Source organism: Parus major, chromosome 3, assembly GCF_001522545.3.
Source record: "Parus major isolate Abel chromosome 3, Parus_major1.1, whole genome shotgun sequence".
In the NCBI taxonomy this organism is placed as follows: Eukaryota; Metazoa; Chordata; class Aves; order Passeriformes; family Paridae; genus Parus; species Parus major.
The window spans coordinates 46833869-46851973 of NC_031770.1; the positions used below are offsets into that span (position 1 = coordinate 46833869).

At 37.7% G+C, this 18105-nt stretch overlaps 1 protein-coding gene across 1 annotated transcript in view; it reads right to left on the bottom strand.

The window, feature by feature from the left end:
* UST (uronyl 2-sulfotransferase) overlaps positions 1–18105 on the bottom strand; it is a 155594-nt gene that overhangs the window by 48768 nt on the left and 88721 nt on the right. The window contains exon 5 of the mRNA XM_015623067.3: positions 10547–10700. Within this exon, the coding sequence (XP_015478553.1) occupies positions 10547–10700 (154 nt within the window). The remainder of the gene's footprint in view (positions 1–10546; positions 10701–18105) is intronic.

Genomic DNA, 18105 nt, shown 5'->3' on the forward strand with positions numbered 1-18105 from the left:
AAGAAAGAAGAAAAGAAAGAAGAAAAGAAAGAAGAAAAGAAAGAAGAAAAGAAAGAAGAAAAGAAAGAAGAAGAAAAGAAAAGCAACTGTAGTAATATCTTTTATGCCAAGAAGGAAAATCTGATTTTGGAATACCTGACACCTGAAGAGCACTCCTGAGGGAAAACACAGCATCCACTTGCCAGGCAGGGCCAAGCAAAAAGAAAGAATATTACAATCCATCTGCCAAGACAAACCTATGGCATTTGGTTGTTTTTGGAGAAACACACACACCCATCTCTCCATCCTAGGAGCACACTGAAGCAAACAAAGCAAGAATAGCCAGCATGTGATTTTTAGGCAGACTATTCCCAGATGAGATGTATTCATTCTGTAATGAGACAGAAACAAAACCTAAAATTGCACCTCTGTGCTTCATCTTCACTGCTGTACTAAGGGTTCTCTCCCTGCCGGGTGGGCTGGCTGGGAAGAACCTGCCACCTCCCCAGTGGGACAAGCAGCCCAGTTGTATCCCACAGGAAATTCAGGCTCCCCACATGTGCCCTGGCTCCAGAGACATGAGCCTTAGTGCAAACCAGAAAGGAGCAAGCACACAGCAGGCCCTGGAGGCCCTGTAAACTTGGACCAGGATAAGGCACAGGATTTTACTCTGCAGAGTACAACAAACCTTAAAAATTTCAGAAAAACTAGAATAAACTAAGTCTTGAGTGTGTCTGGGCACTGATGCCCCTTTTTCCCACAAAATACCATCTCTGCTTCCATATGGTTTCAACATAAACTATTTCAGTCTTAAAAATACAGATTTCACAAGTGTGACCCAGCCATCCTGCAGTCAACAGAAGAATCCACACCACCACCAAAAAATTACACGATAGGAAAGTATTTTGTTGTCAACAAACACCTAAGGCTCAGGACAGCTTTGGATGCTGTATAAAGACATATCTATCCCTCACCACGTCAGCCATGCACCATGGGCGGGCAGTTCTCCTAATTCTACCATCCTGTACTCTCCTTGCCATCCACCACCTCAGAGTTTCAGCTTTGCTTTAACTAGGAAGTTCTAGAGATCAGGATCTCTGCTTATTTCACTTTGTTGGCAGCTCTGACAGCCAGAAAACTTAGGTATAAATCACAGAAAGGAAAGAGGAAGGAGAATGACAGACAAGGAATAAAATGGGCTAATAAATTCAGTTTTCTTTTCATGGGTTGTCAGTTCCTGCAGGTTTTGACACCTACAGAGTGGAGTGAGTATCTGACTGCTTGAAATTACATTATCATGCCACAGCCTGAACACATTCAATATGCTGGCAGCAAGAGGAGGGCTGTCTCTCTCTGCCCTTCCCCTGTCAGGAGGAGTAAAAGGTTCTGCAGTTTCCTTCCCCATCCTACTGCCAACAAAAGAGTTTTCATTTAAGGTGGTTAAAGCATAACGCAACAAGGAAAAGAAAATAGACCTACTCCTAGCAAGGAGTGTACTTAGGAGGTTTTACAGCACGGTTTCCTAGGGACAGCTACCATGATTTCAGTAGACAAATCTTCAAAAAAATTGTTAATGAAACATAATTTCAAAAAGTCTGACTCCAAAGCACACACATATGCGCACACACACACACACACACACACACATATATATATAATTATATCATATTTTTAAGACACACTATTTGCACTATTTGCTGGTCAATGCCCCATCTCTGTTATTTATGCTGTGTACAAACTGTAACTTTAAAAAGAATTGTTTTAAAATTTGCACTAACAAAAATTGAAAGCATTCTATTTTTCTGGATGATAAAACACTCCAGTTTTAAAAACCATTGTATTCCAACTTAAGACAAACAAAATATCAATCAATAATTATTTTTACTTGATGACTATTAAACACTGCTTTTGGGTTCATAATGCCCAAAATGCTAGACTATGCACTGAAGATAATATTCACATCACACACAGATCCTCTTGTCTTCATTCAGCTGAAATAGTTATTTGTCAGCTAATTATCATTGTTAAGTCATTCCTCACTGGAAATCACGTGTGTGTTATCTGCTTAGATGTGTCTTTCTGTTATTTTCACATTAACAAAGTACACAAATACTGAAAATGCAAATACTCAACTCGAGGCTTATAAAAATTATTGAACACCTGAAATTCACCCATACGGAAATATAAAAAGAAGGAGACTTCACATTTCTAAAAAGCACACACTGAAACAAATGTTTTATCCCACTATTTTAAAGATTTTTACATCTTCTCTTCTGGTATCTTTAGTAGTACAGTGCACAATGTAAAACTGGATGCAGTTCATACTTTAAATGCTTTTATATCTTAGCTTTTAACGATAGATTTGAGAATAGTCATGACAGTGTTAACAGTTAATTGCTTCAGCATCAGTTTGGAACTTACAAAAATTAATTTGATTGGCAGAAATGTAAGGCAACAAAGTCTTAGTCACTATGGCATATACCCAAGAACACTCAACTATTTTAAAGTCAAGAAACAACACATTCAACTGGAGATGTCTATAACTTATATAAAGTTATTTATATAACTACCTTATATAAAACACCGTGTAGTAATTCACTTGTTAGCATGCAATTATAAATTTTGTTTTTGAGTCACCCAGAGCAGAAACCAATCTCAGAAAATCACTACTGGCTATGAGGAACATTTACCATACACAAAGGACCTTTTTCTGAGTACCCCTGAGGCCTTAGATTTGTACTGATCAGATATTTTCTGATGAAGAGGTGTTGTTTAACAGCCCATGAGGGCCACATAGCTACACTTTGAAAAATAGAATAGAATATAATATAATATTTCAGTTGTAAGGGACCTACAAGGATCATCTAGACCAACTGCCTGACCTATTCAGGGCTGACTGCAACTTAATGTGTGTTAAGGTACAAATCACTCTTAAATGTGACATGCCTTGGGCACTGACCGTCTCTCTAAGTAGCCTGTTCCAGTGCTTTGCCACTCTCTTTGTAAAGAAATGTTTCCTAAAGTATTTCCTTTTTGAATACATCTAAACTCATCCACAACAATGACCAGCAAGGACTCCCACAGCCTAATTACATGTTGTCCAAACCATCTATTTTTTACTGGATTTGGCAACTACCCATTCAAATTGTGAACTTCTTAGCCTTACACTGAAACAGCTCAAAAGCAATCACCCTTGAGGCCACTTTTTCATGCATCCTGAAAATGTCTTCTCATGTCCTTTCCCTTGTTTACTTCTTCCTTATTTGAAGAGCACTAATCTTTGTCATTCCTCATATGGAAATTATTCATCATTGCTCCTACCCATTTGTGAGTGTTTTCCAGTTCTTTCAGTCCCATTTTGAGAATGGAAGGTGTCCTGGTTTAGGGCAAATTTGGGAGGAAATACCTTAGGACAGGAGGTCACAAATGTCGCATGAAAGTAGTCAAGTGCAGACACACCGAAGGTTTATATACAATGAAGTTCTCTGTACTGCTCTTTATTGCTTTTGGTTTGCCTTTTTGTTACTGCTATTGAGAACCAAGCAGATGCTATGGTAGAACCACCCAACACACAGAGAAGATCTCACTCCTAACCCTGCAAAAGGCTTGTCAGACTCCCTCAGTTTCTAAGTAAAATAAAGATTATCCCCTGCAAACTGCTCTCCTGCCTTCACTGAAGGCGTGGCTGGCTTTTGTCCCTGGGCTGCACAAGAATGCTCTTTTCTGTTCTTGTTCAATGATCCAAAAATACATCTGAAAATATTACACAGACATACCCTCTTCTCTTATACAGTTTACATGGCCTTAAAAAGTTGGCATCAATATATTAGAATCTTTGTTCTTTGGTTGGGATTTTCCACTCTACAAACAGGATCTTCCTATAGAGAAGATAGAGAAAACTATTTCCCCCAAGCTACCACAACACATAAAACCCAAAAAACAAAAAAAGAAAGAACATCAAGAGCTGTTCTGTATTCGTGCTCAGAAAGGCACAAATAAAAAAACTTGGCAAAATCACCATAAAAATGAAGATACATAATTTTAAACTTAATACAGCAAGGTCCTTTAATAAAAGATCTTAAGTTCTTCTGTATACAAATATCTTAAAAAGCACTACTGAAACACAGTATATGGTAAGACCCAGTAATAATGTTACATTTAAAAAAGATTGTAGGTACTTAGTCCTTGGACCTCTACTGCTACTTGGTTTTTGGCTTCTCTGAAGTTACTTAAAATCTGCAACAGCCAGAAATTTTCAGACCACTACAACACAGCAAGAAAAAAAAACCCACCTTTTTACATTCTGAAGCAATATATTGCTATTATCCTGTATCCTGTCTCCACAAAAAGGAGAATGGCAATACAGAATGATATAATCAAAATAAAAGCATGCTATTAATCTCACATTTTTTATGGATAGAAGTACGTATTGTGAATTACATGGAAGTTTTAGTGTTGCAATCTTAACCAATGCTATATCCTCTATCTACTATGTGCAATTGACTCAGACCATTGAATGAAAACAGATTAGGAAGGCACATTTTCTTGCTTTTGTATAAATGCATAATGCTGCAATGTTTGGAATGCAAACTCCACAGGGGAACATTTAAAAAATATTGGTTTGTAAACTGAAGTCACTGAAAAGTAAATGTCAGCCATGAAAATATTTCCTTTAATATTATGTTTTGTAAGTTGTTTAATCAGTCCCTCCTCCAGCTGAGGTCTGAATTACCATTAACTTTGTGGTTCAATAAATTATTAATACAAAATGTGAGAATCTAAGGGGGAAAATGGTGCTTTAGAGCACACACAATAGATGAAGAGCTGCAGAAATGGGCCAGAAATTTTGCTGTGAAGAGGTAATGCAGAAAGGGAACAGCTGGAGACTATTAAAAGCACTCATTAGAGGGAAGAAGCAGCAAACTGTTCTAATTGGGTCAGCTGACAGGTGGCTGTGCTTCAGCAGTGCTCTCCCAGCCAGCCCCGTCCCAGCCGCAGGGATTGGTGCTACTGTGTGATCCCCAAACCAGACCAGCAGCTGCAAAGCTGCGCTGCAGCACGACCAGTGACCAACTCAAACCACCTCAGCAGCACCAGTGTATAACACAGACAGTAAAATAACTACTGTGTGTATGGGGCTATGTCAGGGAAAACACTGAGAGTGCACACAATGCACTTAAAGGCTCTTAACTACAGCTCAGAACCCAGTAACTGAAAAATGTTCTTTTTAATTTATATATTTAACTCCCCAATACTGGTATGCACTACACAGACAAAGGCAAATATTTTTAACCTCTGCATGCCTCAGATTTCCAGTCTAAACAATGTTAACCAAGTTATCAGAGCCTTCCCAAAATTTCCCAGGTTCAATCAACAGACACTTGTAGTCCCTCTTGTGGGATGCTCAACCTAAGTCAGAAGTCAGGGTCATGAACCCTCTGCTCCCTCTGCACCAAGTCTGTGGGCAGGAAACACACTCATGAGAGTGACAGTCAGAAGATGAAGGCATGGGCTCCATACCATGGTCTCTACAGAAGGCCATGTCTCTGGCAACAGAAAAGCTTGAAGAAACTTACCTGAAGTCATGAAGGAGGAAGCTCAGTGATGACAACGACTGATGACGATTCATAAAATAATTACCCATGGTATTATGCAGATAAACACAGGAGATAAGACAGCCAGCTGCTGTCTGAAAACCAGTGTAATTGGTAAAAGAGTATTTTTCATTGTAGATAGAAATTTGAAAACATAAATAATAAAACTAGTTAAATATATTTAGTGAATATTCCTATATTAATTAAAACCATGGAAATCATAAAAGGAAATTCTCAAGATTCAGGACTTAAAAAAAAAAATGTTCTATGGAGTTTACCTTTTTCTATTACTCGGTTTGAAATTTATGAAATAACCTAAACAACATTAGTTTCCTTATTAAGTCATAAAAGCTAACATTGCAAAAGGAATAGTTTTTCCCTATTATAAGAAATTTGATGTGAAAGTTCCTTCACACCACTTGAATTTTACTTCCCTCCTTTGCAGTAATCCTAATACACTTTTAACAATTATTTTAACATTTCATTTAAAAGACAAAAGGACAGATGCTCCTTTATGGGATCACTTGCGTGAGTAATTTTTAACATAAATGAGGCTGAATATTGTTAGAATATTTTTAATTTTTGCTGAGAAAAGCATATTTATTTTCAGAGATGAAGTTGAAAAACTTTGCAGAGCCACCCAGAGATGCCAAGCAAGCGTAACTGCTAATTGTAATGAAATTTGAAAGATCCTATAGGAAGGTGACAAGTTCTTATTTTACTGAATGATTTTTTAAATACAAAAATTCTCACTTCTGATACATTAGCTCAGAAATCTTTTACTGGAGTGAACTAGGAGCCATGGTATTCATGAGCCTGAGATCAGAATCCCATGTAACCAGATTTCCTTTAATTTGGGCAACAACACATAGCCCATCCTGCTTCATATATTCATTCAGCCTTAGTAGTCTTAGATTGAAGTTTTACCAAGTACTAAGAAAAGATGAAAACTCTATACATGCCCTTTTTTATATTTGCTGTCTCAAACTGAAGTGGTAATAGATACTAGATAATTACAAACGAGCATTCTGGAAGGAATGATTTTAATACAAAGCTTCAAAATATTTATAGTAGTCCCTCTTCATCAGAGATGATTCCTACCTTCTGCACTTCCAAGCCCTGAACTAAATTGCATCTCATGCATATTTTCTTTGCTTGGTACCTGCAGCATTCACAGCTGCACTGATAGGGGTTTGCTTTCTTTATTGAAGCATATTTACTCTAAGAACGCTAGTTCAACCTAAAACACATTTACTACAATGACTTTAAATTAACTTTTGTGAATTTATCTCATCTTAAAGGACCATAATGTAGGGTTGACAGTCACATCAGTGTGCTTGAGACTTGACTCAAGGTGCTCACCATTAATTACCTCTCTGCCATACTTCACACGACCACACTGCCACTATTTATTTTGGGGAAGCTTGGAAGTGATTTCTTCAAGTGACAAACAATAACTCACTGCAGCAGTGAAAGTGACAGGTCAGGGCAAGGATCTCGTGGACCTGGTAAAAAGTCCCACATCGCAGCAGCTGCCTCTGCTGTATCTGATTAATGAATAAAAGGCTTGTTTTCTATCTTGACTTTCAATTAAATTTTGGTAAACACAGACATTTACCAAAATGTTTACAACAATTTATCTGACTCCCAAATGAATGGCTGTGTTTCCTGGAATAAAGTCAAAGCCTGACACTCTATTCAGAGAAAATTTCAAATGATCAGTGAATGGTGGAAATTTCTGTCTCTGTTTCTGACCTTTGCAATGTCAGAAGTTTAGATTTTCAATGTTAAAAACCCAGCATGCAAGGTACTACAAGACTTCAAGATAGTTTGGGGTTTTTTTCAGCTCCCTTTTTTTCTTAAGGATCAGAATTGAGGGGAGGGAATGCTTCCATCAAGGGCACCACAATCTGGAGCTCATCACAACAAACACATCACACAAAATCTGATCTTAAAATGCTTTTCCTCCCTTAAGAGCAGCTGAGCTCCCACACCTTCACACTGCAGTTTTAAGGAATATGGATGCTACCCTCCACTTTTCAAGGGACATGGACAGTGTTGGTAGCTGTTGATGAAGATGCCAGGATGGCCTGGAAAGGTTCCCAGTTTCCCACATCACCTTCCAAGAGATAGGAAGCCAAGAACATCATAGTTGATAAAAGTACAATTAGCCTCTAAGACCCAGTTGACACATGCATGTCTTTTGCCTGCAAAAGACAAGTCTTCTGGTAAAACAGAAAAGTGATATTTACAGTTTCTCCAGTCCATTTTGTAAGTCTGTAACTGCTATCAACACAAGGCTTCTCAAGTACTCCAGCAATGAGCTCAGGGTCAATCAGCAGTTATGTGTTTTCCTAGCTGTGGATCTGAGGCATGATTGAAGAAGAAAAGTAAAAGCTCATATCCTCCCACTATTTTCATGTATCTGCTCATGGTCAGGCACACCTCATCCCAAACAGCTTAGGTTTAATATTGTGATCAATGTTGAAACTATTTAATACGCTAAATCTAAGTTTCCTTAAATAGTCCCCCATAAAAAAGAGCAATGTTACATGGTGAGTTTTGCATTTAAAAGACTATTAGGGAATAATTGCAAAAGCTATGGACCTGCAATGAGGCCACCCATCAGTCCTGTGCTAAAATGGCATACTGGCTCATGCTCAGAGGTAAAACCAGCTTCTTACCTTCTTCACAGCTAGATCTGACAATTGATTTTGCAGATTTCTGAAGCTATGATTCCAAAATCTCCAATACATGAATTTTAAGAAATTACATATATATATATATATATATATATATATATATATATATATAATATACCAGCTAATTTTCTTGCACCACTGAGGAGAAGATTAAAATGCAGGTATGCAATATATGATGTGGTTGGATAGCTCAAGCATTAAAAATGCTCAACATTCAGAATGAGTGGCTTTTATAAAAATTAATTTCAATGACAAGTGGCCTATATGTTACTGTCACTCTCCTTAAGCAGTGGAAGTGACTGCCAAAGTCTGCCAAGGAGGGCTGAAAAACAGGTTCCAAAAATGTTTCCAGGATTCTAACACTGACTTAGCAACAGAGAAAATCAAAATGAAAATGTAAAAATAGTTTTTATGAAGGATGCTAATGGTGCCTCAGATCAACAAACTGCCATTTGAACAAAACGACTGCTGGCCTCCGTCAGACACTTTTTATTTCTTTATCATTATACCTTTTGTAATGATTTGTGTATGCATAGATATCTGCATATGCACATCAACAATTAACTTCTTAAAGAACATGCCAATGCCCATGAAAATGCAAGGTAATTTCTATTAGTTTTTAAACCAAGACAACATGAATTTGATCTCTTTGTTTCAGTTCTGCTTGAAGTAAAAATTCACTGGCTATACATATACATATATCAATCATGTCTTAAGCTGCTCAGTCACTACTGAAATAATACCAGGTTTCACAGACGTAAGAGACACCAATCACTGCACTTCAAACGAGAAGGCACTCAAAGTAAAGTACAGATTCTGCTACTCACTTTGAACATTTCCAAAAAGGAAAATGTAGTAGTGTTATAAAGTTTTGGTAAAAACCCCCACCCCTCATTAATCTCCTCAACCCTCTTGTCTCATTCAGAGATGGTGAAGCATGTGCACACAACATGCAAAACCTTCCAGCTCTGCACACGAGGAGATCGACTCAGTCAGCCAACATAGGGACCTCTTTGGGATCTCTAGGCAAATGGCAAATAAGAAACCCTTCACAGTTTATATCTGTATAGGAGATGTCATTAAATTTAAGGCAATTAGAGAGTTACACTGATTATTAACCCCTTCAACTACTCATAATCTACAAGCTTTTCTGTTCACAGGGTCCTGCATGGCAAACAACAGACGACAAAAGAAATCAAAACAGATCTGTAACATGGAAAAAAAAACCCAGCTCTCCTTGGAGTCATCTAACTTCAGCTAGGGCTGAAAGGTGTTGTGTGGCAGTTGTTTAGAGCTGTGTTCTCTATGGCTCATCACACATCTTGTAATCCTGCCTCCTTCAAAACCTCACAAAAGCATCCCCTCTTTTTCCTCCAAAAGCCACAGATGTACCTTGTTTTGACATTATGTCTGGCCTGCAACATCTCATAGCAGACCATCAAGCTTTCCTGCCACTGCTGTTTCACCGCAGGTTTCAGTCTGCAGGTTCAAGTATGCCTGAAGGCTGAGTCAAATCAAACTGGATCTCCATCAGAGAGAGAGCAACAAGTAATTCCACCATTTTGCCTTTTTTGAGAGGTGTCTGTTTACATGCAAAGAAGTCAATATAAACCAAACTAGCTATCTCTCTAGCTTCTGTGTTTCTTATTTAGCATTCATTCAACACCTACTGCCATGGGAACTTGGTATACAACAAAAGCTGGCAGGTGTTATGACAGTTCAGCAACTGTACAAATTAAAAACTTATTATGAATAGTTTATTCATCATTATTGCCATCATGAACTCAAAAAAAGACAAAAGGCAACAAGACCAAAGCAAGAACTGAGATTAGAGCCTTGGTGTAAAGAACATTACAAACAACTTATCAGCAAAGAATATTAGAGACTTGAGCTCCCTGAATTGCTCTGTTTCTCAATTTTCCTCTGAGACTGCAGAGTTACAGACACAGTCTGAACCTAAAAATCTGTCTGAACATTCACAGTGATAAATATAGGCAGAATTATTATATTACTATGCAGTGCAAATGCAACTCAGTGAAAGGACCATAATTCAATAGTGGAAATCTGGAACTTGCTGTCAGCTTATTCAAGCTCAAACTGAATTCTACACAGTAAAGCTGAGCAAACTAAGGACCAGGCAAGAAAACACAGAGGAAAAAACACAAGATAGAAGATGCCTCAGTCTCCCACTTTTCACGCTTCCAGTTTCAATAACAGCAGTACATAACAGTGATGGGAAGTTGGTGATCAAAACTTTTTATTTAAACATACCAGGTATCTTTCCTCCTGCCTCATGTTGGGGGTACGGATCATGTGATTCTGTTCTCCTCTCCAGTCTCCGAAACGTCGAAAAAAATAATTGGATAGGAATCTGTTGACAGGATCTCTAATAATATTGATGTACACGGGCTGATCTCCTCCAAACCTGGTGGGAAGAAAAATGGGTGAATCTCATCACAAGGTTCCATACAGACATGTATTTATTATTTCTCATCTGAATGCTTTCAAACTACTTCCTACAGAAATTCAGAACTTTTACAAGGTGAGGAGTGAAACTGAGAATCTTACAACCAATTTCTAGACCTTTGTAAATGCATGTAAAATCTCTTTAGGATGAACAGTAAATATGGAATCACATTAAGCTATATGCATACTACAAATATTTAAGTTGAAAACCATTTCTTACACTGTATCAATGGTTTTGTTTCTTGAGTTCTCTCCCTGCTGTTTTCAGATGAAGATCCTTCTGCAGATGAGTCAGAGAATGAGCATTTCTTCCTCTCAACACACTTCCTATCTGGGCAGTCATGTCATAACAGGCACCACCCAGCAGTAACTGCTGTAAGGCAGCCTTGGATCACCTTTGCCTCTACAGTAAGTGTAGTAATGTGCAAAGGATTTTCAGCTTGCTTTGAAAGCTTTTTTCCAAAAGCTTCCTCTGGATGAACTGACAGATATGCATGGTATTTCCAATTTTTTATTTTTTGGAACATGTGCAGAATCTCGTCCCCTCACCCTGCACCACTGGCGGGATTTGAGGCTATTTCATGGTTATGCAATATTTTATCCCTGTACTGCACTTCATAAACTTTTTTATTTTTTAAAGTCAGTATGAAAGTTCTTGCTTCAAAAAAGAAATTAAGTATCAATCTCAAGTACAAGCAAGTCCAAGGAAAAGGAAAGGGTAACACCAGCTGTGACCAGGCCTGCACATAAGCAAAATGTAGCATAGATATGTGCAACTTAGAGATGAGAAGATAAAACAGAGCAACTTCACCACCTTGAATTTACCCTCTTGTATGTCTCCTCCAGGTGCTAAGGGATAAACATCTTTGCTTCAATAGCTGAGATACCAAAAGAGGAAAGGAAGAAAAAGAAGCTTATGAGGGTTTGTGATTACACTGTATTTTCAGAATGTTAAAATAATGACTGCATATTTTAGATCAGCACACAGCATCAGGAGAGCAGGCCTAACTGGAAGAAAAAAGGGGAAGCATTCTATTACTTACACTGTTCCATGGTCAAAATTAAGAAGTGAACATTCATGGAACATACTTATAGACTACAAATTCTGTGAGACAAAGAATAAAACCTTCCTGGATTGAGAAGTTAATAGGATAAATCCAACTTAGAATTTTTGTCATCTAAGAAAAGGGATTATGCTTCTCCCTTCCGTTTCCCCAATTTAGGTGAACAATTCTCAAGCACTAGCCTATGTTTTATTTTTGGGAGCTTGAGGACATAGCATTTAAATGCTATTCTGATGATTTTCTGAGTCACCATTTATATAATTTCTTCTAAAATGTAAAATACTAGATTAAAAAGAGAGAAAAACTGAAGACACCCTTTAAATTAAAAAAACCTCTCAGTTTCTCCTCATCTTTTGAGGTGATGAATAATTGAATTTGTATAATAATGTATCAGGGCTTCTCATAAATATTAAAGACATAGAAAAATTGTTTAAAATTATGAATTCTAGTAAAAGTCAAGAGAAAAATCTCATAGAGTTTAAACCTGATTTTTATTCTGCATGAGTCCCCAGACTCCTAAAATACAGTCTGCAAAGGCTTGTCTCATGAGTAACTATGCCTATCAGTAATCTCATTGACCTCAGTGTTGCAGGATCACTGCCATAATTTGAAATTGCACAGACAGCATAAATTTTTAAAACAATCCAATTAAAAAGGCATATGCTCCTTGCTTCCTGATTAGTGCACAATCCAGTTTGGACATGGATGTGCAAGTGAAATATCCCGAATTTAGTATCCTGATCCTGAATTCATCTCTAAGCTTATCTTTGCTGCTTTTAATCTCTATACAGAAATAAAACCTACACTAAAAAAACCCCAAAAACATTTCTGCAAATACCACAGGACAATGTGGGCATAAAGTAGGCACTCTATTTGAGTGAGTATTTGACAATACTCACTCAAATAGAAAGCTTTCAGTGGATGCCTTGGCCTTATAGTTTTGAAAACCAAACTTTTCAAGTGAAATTGCTGGAAGTAATAGATTGCATCTAAATTATTGAACACATTATCTTCCTGCTGCTTGATGCAGATAGCAATGATCAAAAGACAGAGGTGAGAGGAGGAGGACAAAGAAAAGTGGAAGCAATAGAGACAGTAAGAAGTGATGACACCAGCAAGTTGTCTTAAGATAAAGACAAAAAGACCACAAGATTCATAGAAGCAAGAGAGAAGGAATGTCCTGCCCCAGGTTTTGTAGAGGATGTTAAATCCATATAAACGTTCATCAGAAGAGTGAAAAATGAAAATCAGACAGCTAATAGCTATCCTGATGGAAATTTTCAATACATATTGTCTTTTCTCAAGTAAAAGGAGGGGTGAGATTACATAACCAACAATATTCCCAGAACCAGTCCTTTTGCTGGTGAGGTCATGTTTCTGAACATGAGAACAGTAAATTCAGGACCAAAAGCCCTGAGAAAAGAGGGCTCATTTATCCCAAGAAGACAGCTGAGACAGAAGGTCACCCTTTCACAAATGCTACAGAGGAACTTCCATTTCTGAAATGGAGACTGTGCATGCTTCCCACCTCCCCAGACACAGGACAGCTCAAATTTCTGATTTTCTGCACAATGTAACCAGCTGCTATACACCCAGCTGTGGGTTGCTCCACCAGGCAACAAGCAAGGAATTATTAGAAAAATCAAGTCTGTTCTGGTCCTTATTCAAATGTGCATTTTTTTTAAAACGATTTACAATACTTCAAATTCCAACCATTTGTTTCTATGGACTGTACTCAGAGTCTTTTATGGAAGCTAAGCAGCACTCACATACATAAAAAATCCTAATGGTTAAAAAAAAATCAATTACCTTTAGCTATTTAGAGAAGAAAAGGGCAAATCAATGCTCCATTTGTTCAAGTATGTTCAGCATATTTTTAGATATCTATCAATCACAACATATTAAATGCTCTCCAGAGTGAAACTTTTCAGATTAACAACACCCACATGAAAGTGCTCTTGCAAAAAAATAGATATGTGCTCTCATTATATATCACATCACCTTATTTGCTCTCAAACACCTATTGTGAAGGATTCTAAATGGGACATGATGATATTTTCTAGGCCTAAGTAGCAGACTTACCTTCTCTGAGTGGGATCATGATTGGATCCCACATGATGAAGTTGCAATCAGTGCAATTGGGAAGAGTGGGTCAGGATACCACCACTCCACCAGAACATTGTAAAATGGATACACCAACCCCCACAACACTCTTCCTGTACTTAATGTCTCCTGGTTTATTTTATATATACTAGTAAATCCCATTCATTTTAACTGATCTGTTGTTGAAGGTGTATTTTTGGTATCCTTATCAAAAAAACTATTTGAAAGCTTCAATCAATTATATTTAGGTTCATTAATAATATATTCCCTATGTCTTATATATATATAATATATACAATATACAATATATAATATATTCCCTATGCAAGGTAGGTGAGCTTGCCCCTTCACATTTCTGATGAATTCCAATTTTATTATTTACATGACCAAAATCTTAATTTAAAAGCATTTACAAACCCCTTGCAAATTAGCGGGAAAAAAAATCAACAAAAGTGATTTGCTTCACTTTAAAATGGAGACTCTCTTAGTTCCTATTATTTTCCATTTCACTTCAGGAGGCTGCTGCCTTTGCATTCAATACAAAGCTCTTCACACAAGCAGAAGATGCCTTCTTCATCCTTGTAGGCAAAGCACAACTCAGAGAAAAGATGACTCCCAATGTATTTTCTGTAACAACTTTGTCTGCCTCTTACTCTTTTAACATACACAGTTTTCCCTTAAAGAAAAAGGGCAGCTACTAGAAATTCAATAAAATGGAAACAAACAAGAACCAGCAGCCACATAATATTATTAGTAGAAGGCATATTGTGTCCTTCTTATAAAGGAAGCACAGTTTCCTCTTACAGTGCCATATACCTGAGAATCACAATCTGAGAGTAAAATTGCCCAACCACCTTTACTCATCAATCATGTTAGAGCTCCCTTACCTGCCCAGCAGCGCAGTTTAACGGTGAGGTCATGTAAAAGCACTAACACAGAACCTTCACCTTTTTAGGACTTAAATAAGATGCAGTTACTTCAACATTTACCTTCTGAAAAAGGTATTTTGAAATACAAGTTTTTGTACCATCTTGCATCAGAATGAACTTGTGGCAAAGCAATCCCCTGCACACAAGGCAGCAGGCACTTCTGATCCTCCTCAAGGATGAGCAGCAAAGAGGAATGGGCTGAGGTACTGCCTGCCTGGGAGTACATGGTACTGCCAGCCCCCATAATCAAGAATTTGTTTATCTTCCTGCTTTTATCTGTACTGCCTTGCCTCTATTGCAGACTTCACCCTCATGCTGTGGTCATGTTTTCAACCTTTTCTTTAGAACTGGGGGAGTTGATATAGGGCATTTATCTACTGATGCACCTATGCCAGCCATAAGGTTATTTCAGTCATAATAATACTAGCATAGCTGAACTGGTACATGGACTATGTAGAGCAGACTTCAGTGAAAAACTCTGGCTTCATAAGGCTTTTCTCCTTTCTTGCAGAGTACTAACTAGGCTGCCTCTCCCCAGCTGAACTCAAAGTTATGCCAGTCTGCTTTTTTGTTACTGCTCTCTAGTTTATCCCAGACAAAAAACAAGCAATGCAGAGAGGTGATGTAATTATCACCCCTGGAAGCATTGAAAAAACATGTAGATGCAGCCCTTAGAGCCATGGTTCAGCTGTGGACTTTGGCAGTGTAGGTTAACAGTTGGACTTGAGGATCTTAACAATCTTTTCCAACCTTGAACTGCCTGCCCTTCAACTGGAGGTGTGTGCAGGGATACAAAATGCCCAGTGGTTCAAGGCCAGCAGTAAAATAGTGCACACCCCTCATCAATCACCCTTTCTGGACCTGAGATTTCCATAGTAGAAATTTCAGTTTCTGAAGTCATGTGTCTGGGTCATGTCACTGTAAAATTACAACAGAGCCCTCTAGGACTTGTTTAGTAACCTGCCTCAGACCAGTGAATGGCTAAAAGATAACACTGTAAAGCCTTGTATTTCTCTATTTCACTATCCTGTAAATCCACCAGAATATTTTAGACTCTATTTTGTCAGTCATTCATGCATACTAAACAGTGAGGGTCCTTTCTTTACCCTGTACTTTTCATTCTTCTGAGGATATCAAAGTAGTTTAATATTATATAAATTCACAATGAACAACACCAACATGGAAAAGTATCCTGCATGGGTCCCAAGTAAAGGAAATACTAATTATGTTTTCATTTATGTAATGCAAAGTTACAGCTGGAAACAAGTAAGAGAGTAAACACTAACTCTCCATAAAAGACTAACAGCAGCTAAACTCTGCATTAATTAAAATCACCTATTTCCAGACACCCTGTATTTAAGACTTTCTTCCAAAGGTCTGGCTCAGAATCTCTCTGGACCTCTGATTAATGTTTCATTGTAATTCAGAGATGCAAATGTTTTGCATTATATAGAAGAATAGAAAAACTAATTACGAAATATTACAATAAATTTCCTGCAAATAGTAGAGTAGCTGATACAGCTCTTTGGAAAGTATTAAATCAACAAATACGGTAAGTGGAAAAGATTTATTTTCAAAACTGAATGAGTCCAGAGATTTGGCTGAGGAAGTTCCATTCTCATAAAATCTTGGGGCTCAACTTCTCAGTAAGGTTATTATGCAAAGGATGCTGCAATGTATTCAGCACTGCATATGCAGCTTCCTGTATGAATACATTTATCAAGGGGGAGTATGGGTGACTCCAATTGTCCTGCGGAAATGGCTGTTGCAGAGAGCAACTCAACGTTTGGAGTGTCCACATGGAAACTGAAATACAGTAAACTGTATAACAAAAAAATAAATCATTGTAACTCTGCAGTATATATTAAGTATGCAATCTATAGAGTATAGAAATCAACTTAAGTGAAACTTGTAACATGGCTGTCCTGTCACAGATGTGAAAATCTACCATCAGAGAGGGACTGTGGACATCACTCTGCTTGATGCTTTGAACCTGCACAGTTTAAAAGTGATAATCTGTGATTCAGAAGCTATGTGCAAAGTGATAATATTTTCAGAAAACAAAGCTGCAAAAAGAGAATAATGAAGGAAGTAGTTTGCTGGTAAAGAGCCACTTGAGCCACCAGGCAAGAAAGACACAAGAAAACACAATTTTGCACTGTAGTATGGCAAATGAAACCCGAAGCATCTAGAACTGAAGCAGAGCGTATTCATAGGCAAGCAGCAGTTCTGACAAGGACATGCATACTTCCACATATTATCAGCAATGTGGGAGACCTTACAGGCCAGAATAATCCTAGTCTCCCTTTTTCTGAGAAGCAGGAGGAGAGAGGAGCAAAGACCTGACAGCACTCATGAGACCATTCACAGAATCAGTTTTCAGAAAAACAAAGTTATGTGCAGCATCACAAAAACGATGAAAAAAAATTACAAGCCTCCAGCTTGCAAAGAGAATGAGAAGGAAAAAAAACCAGGGAAGGCTGAGAGTTGACTGCATGTTAGTTGTGTAAGAAATTACACATGAAATTACACTGGTGAAAAATTTGATGAGTCTTTACATAGTGGACAAATGCACTCTGAGCTCCAAAGAAAAGGAGTCAATTGGACTTCTCAGAAAAATTAGGAGGAAAAATAACTCCTAATTTACTATCTGAGAGAACAATTCACTATTGAAAGAATTTATCAAGAGCAACAGATTCTCTCTTACTGGTGATTTAGAATCAAGACTTCAATTTCCTCCCTGAAAGATGGAAGTTTTAGGTTTAAACTTATTTATCAAGGGTAAAAAAGCTTCAAAATTACTCAGAATTGTCACTGTCCATCTTTTTGCCTGAAGGCAGGATCAGATATGCAACTGCCACTACCAGCTTCAAAATCCTGAAGTACAATCTCTTCTGTCGCTTTGCTGTCCTTGTTGTTTTTACTTTTACTTTAACTTGATACAATTCAAGTCCACCACTTGTGTTATCATTACTCATGAAGAACTGCATAGTTTCATTATCTCTGCAGAACCTTTAAAAAAAAATAAATTCAGAAGTCTTATGACAGTCCCCTCTTTCCCTGTCTTCTCTATTTGTTTTTCTTTTCCTGTGATTGTAGATAAATTTTCTGATCATCTTCTTATTCTCTTTTGGAGCCCCTGGACTAATCATCGTCCTTCTTAAATCAAGTTACTCCCAAACTGGTAATCTGCAGCGTGAATGTGAGCATGGAAGCTGAACAACAGTAAGAACAAGATAATTGAGAAGTTATGCCTGACCCCACCTTC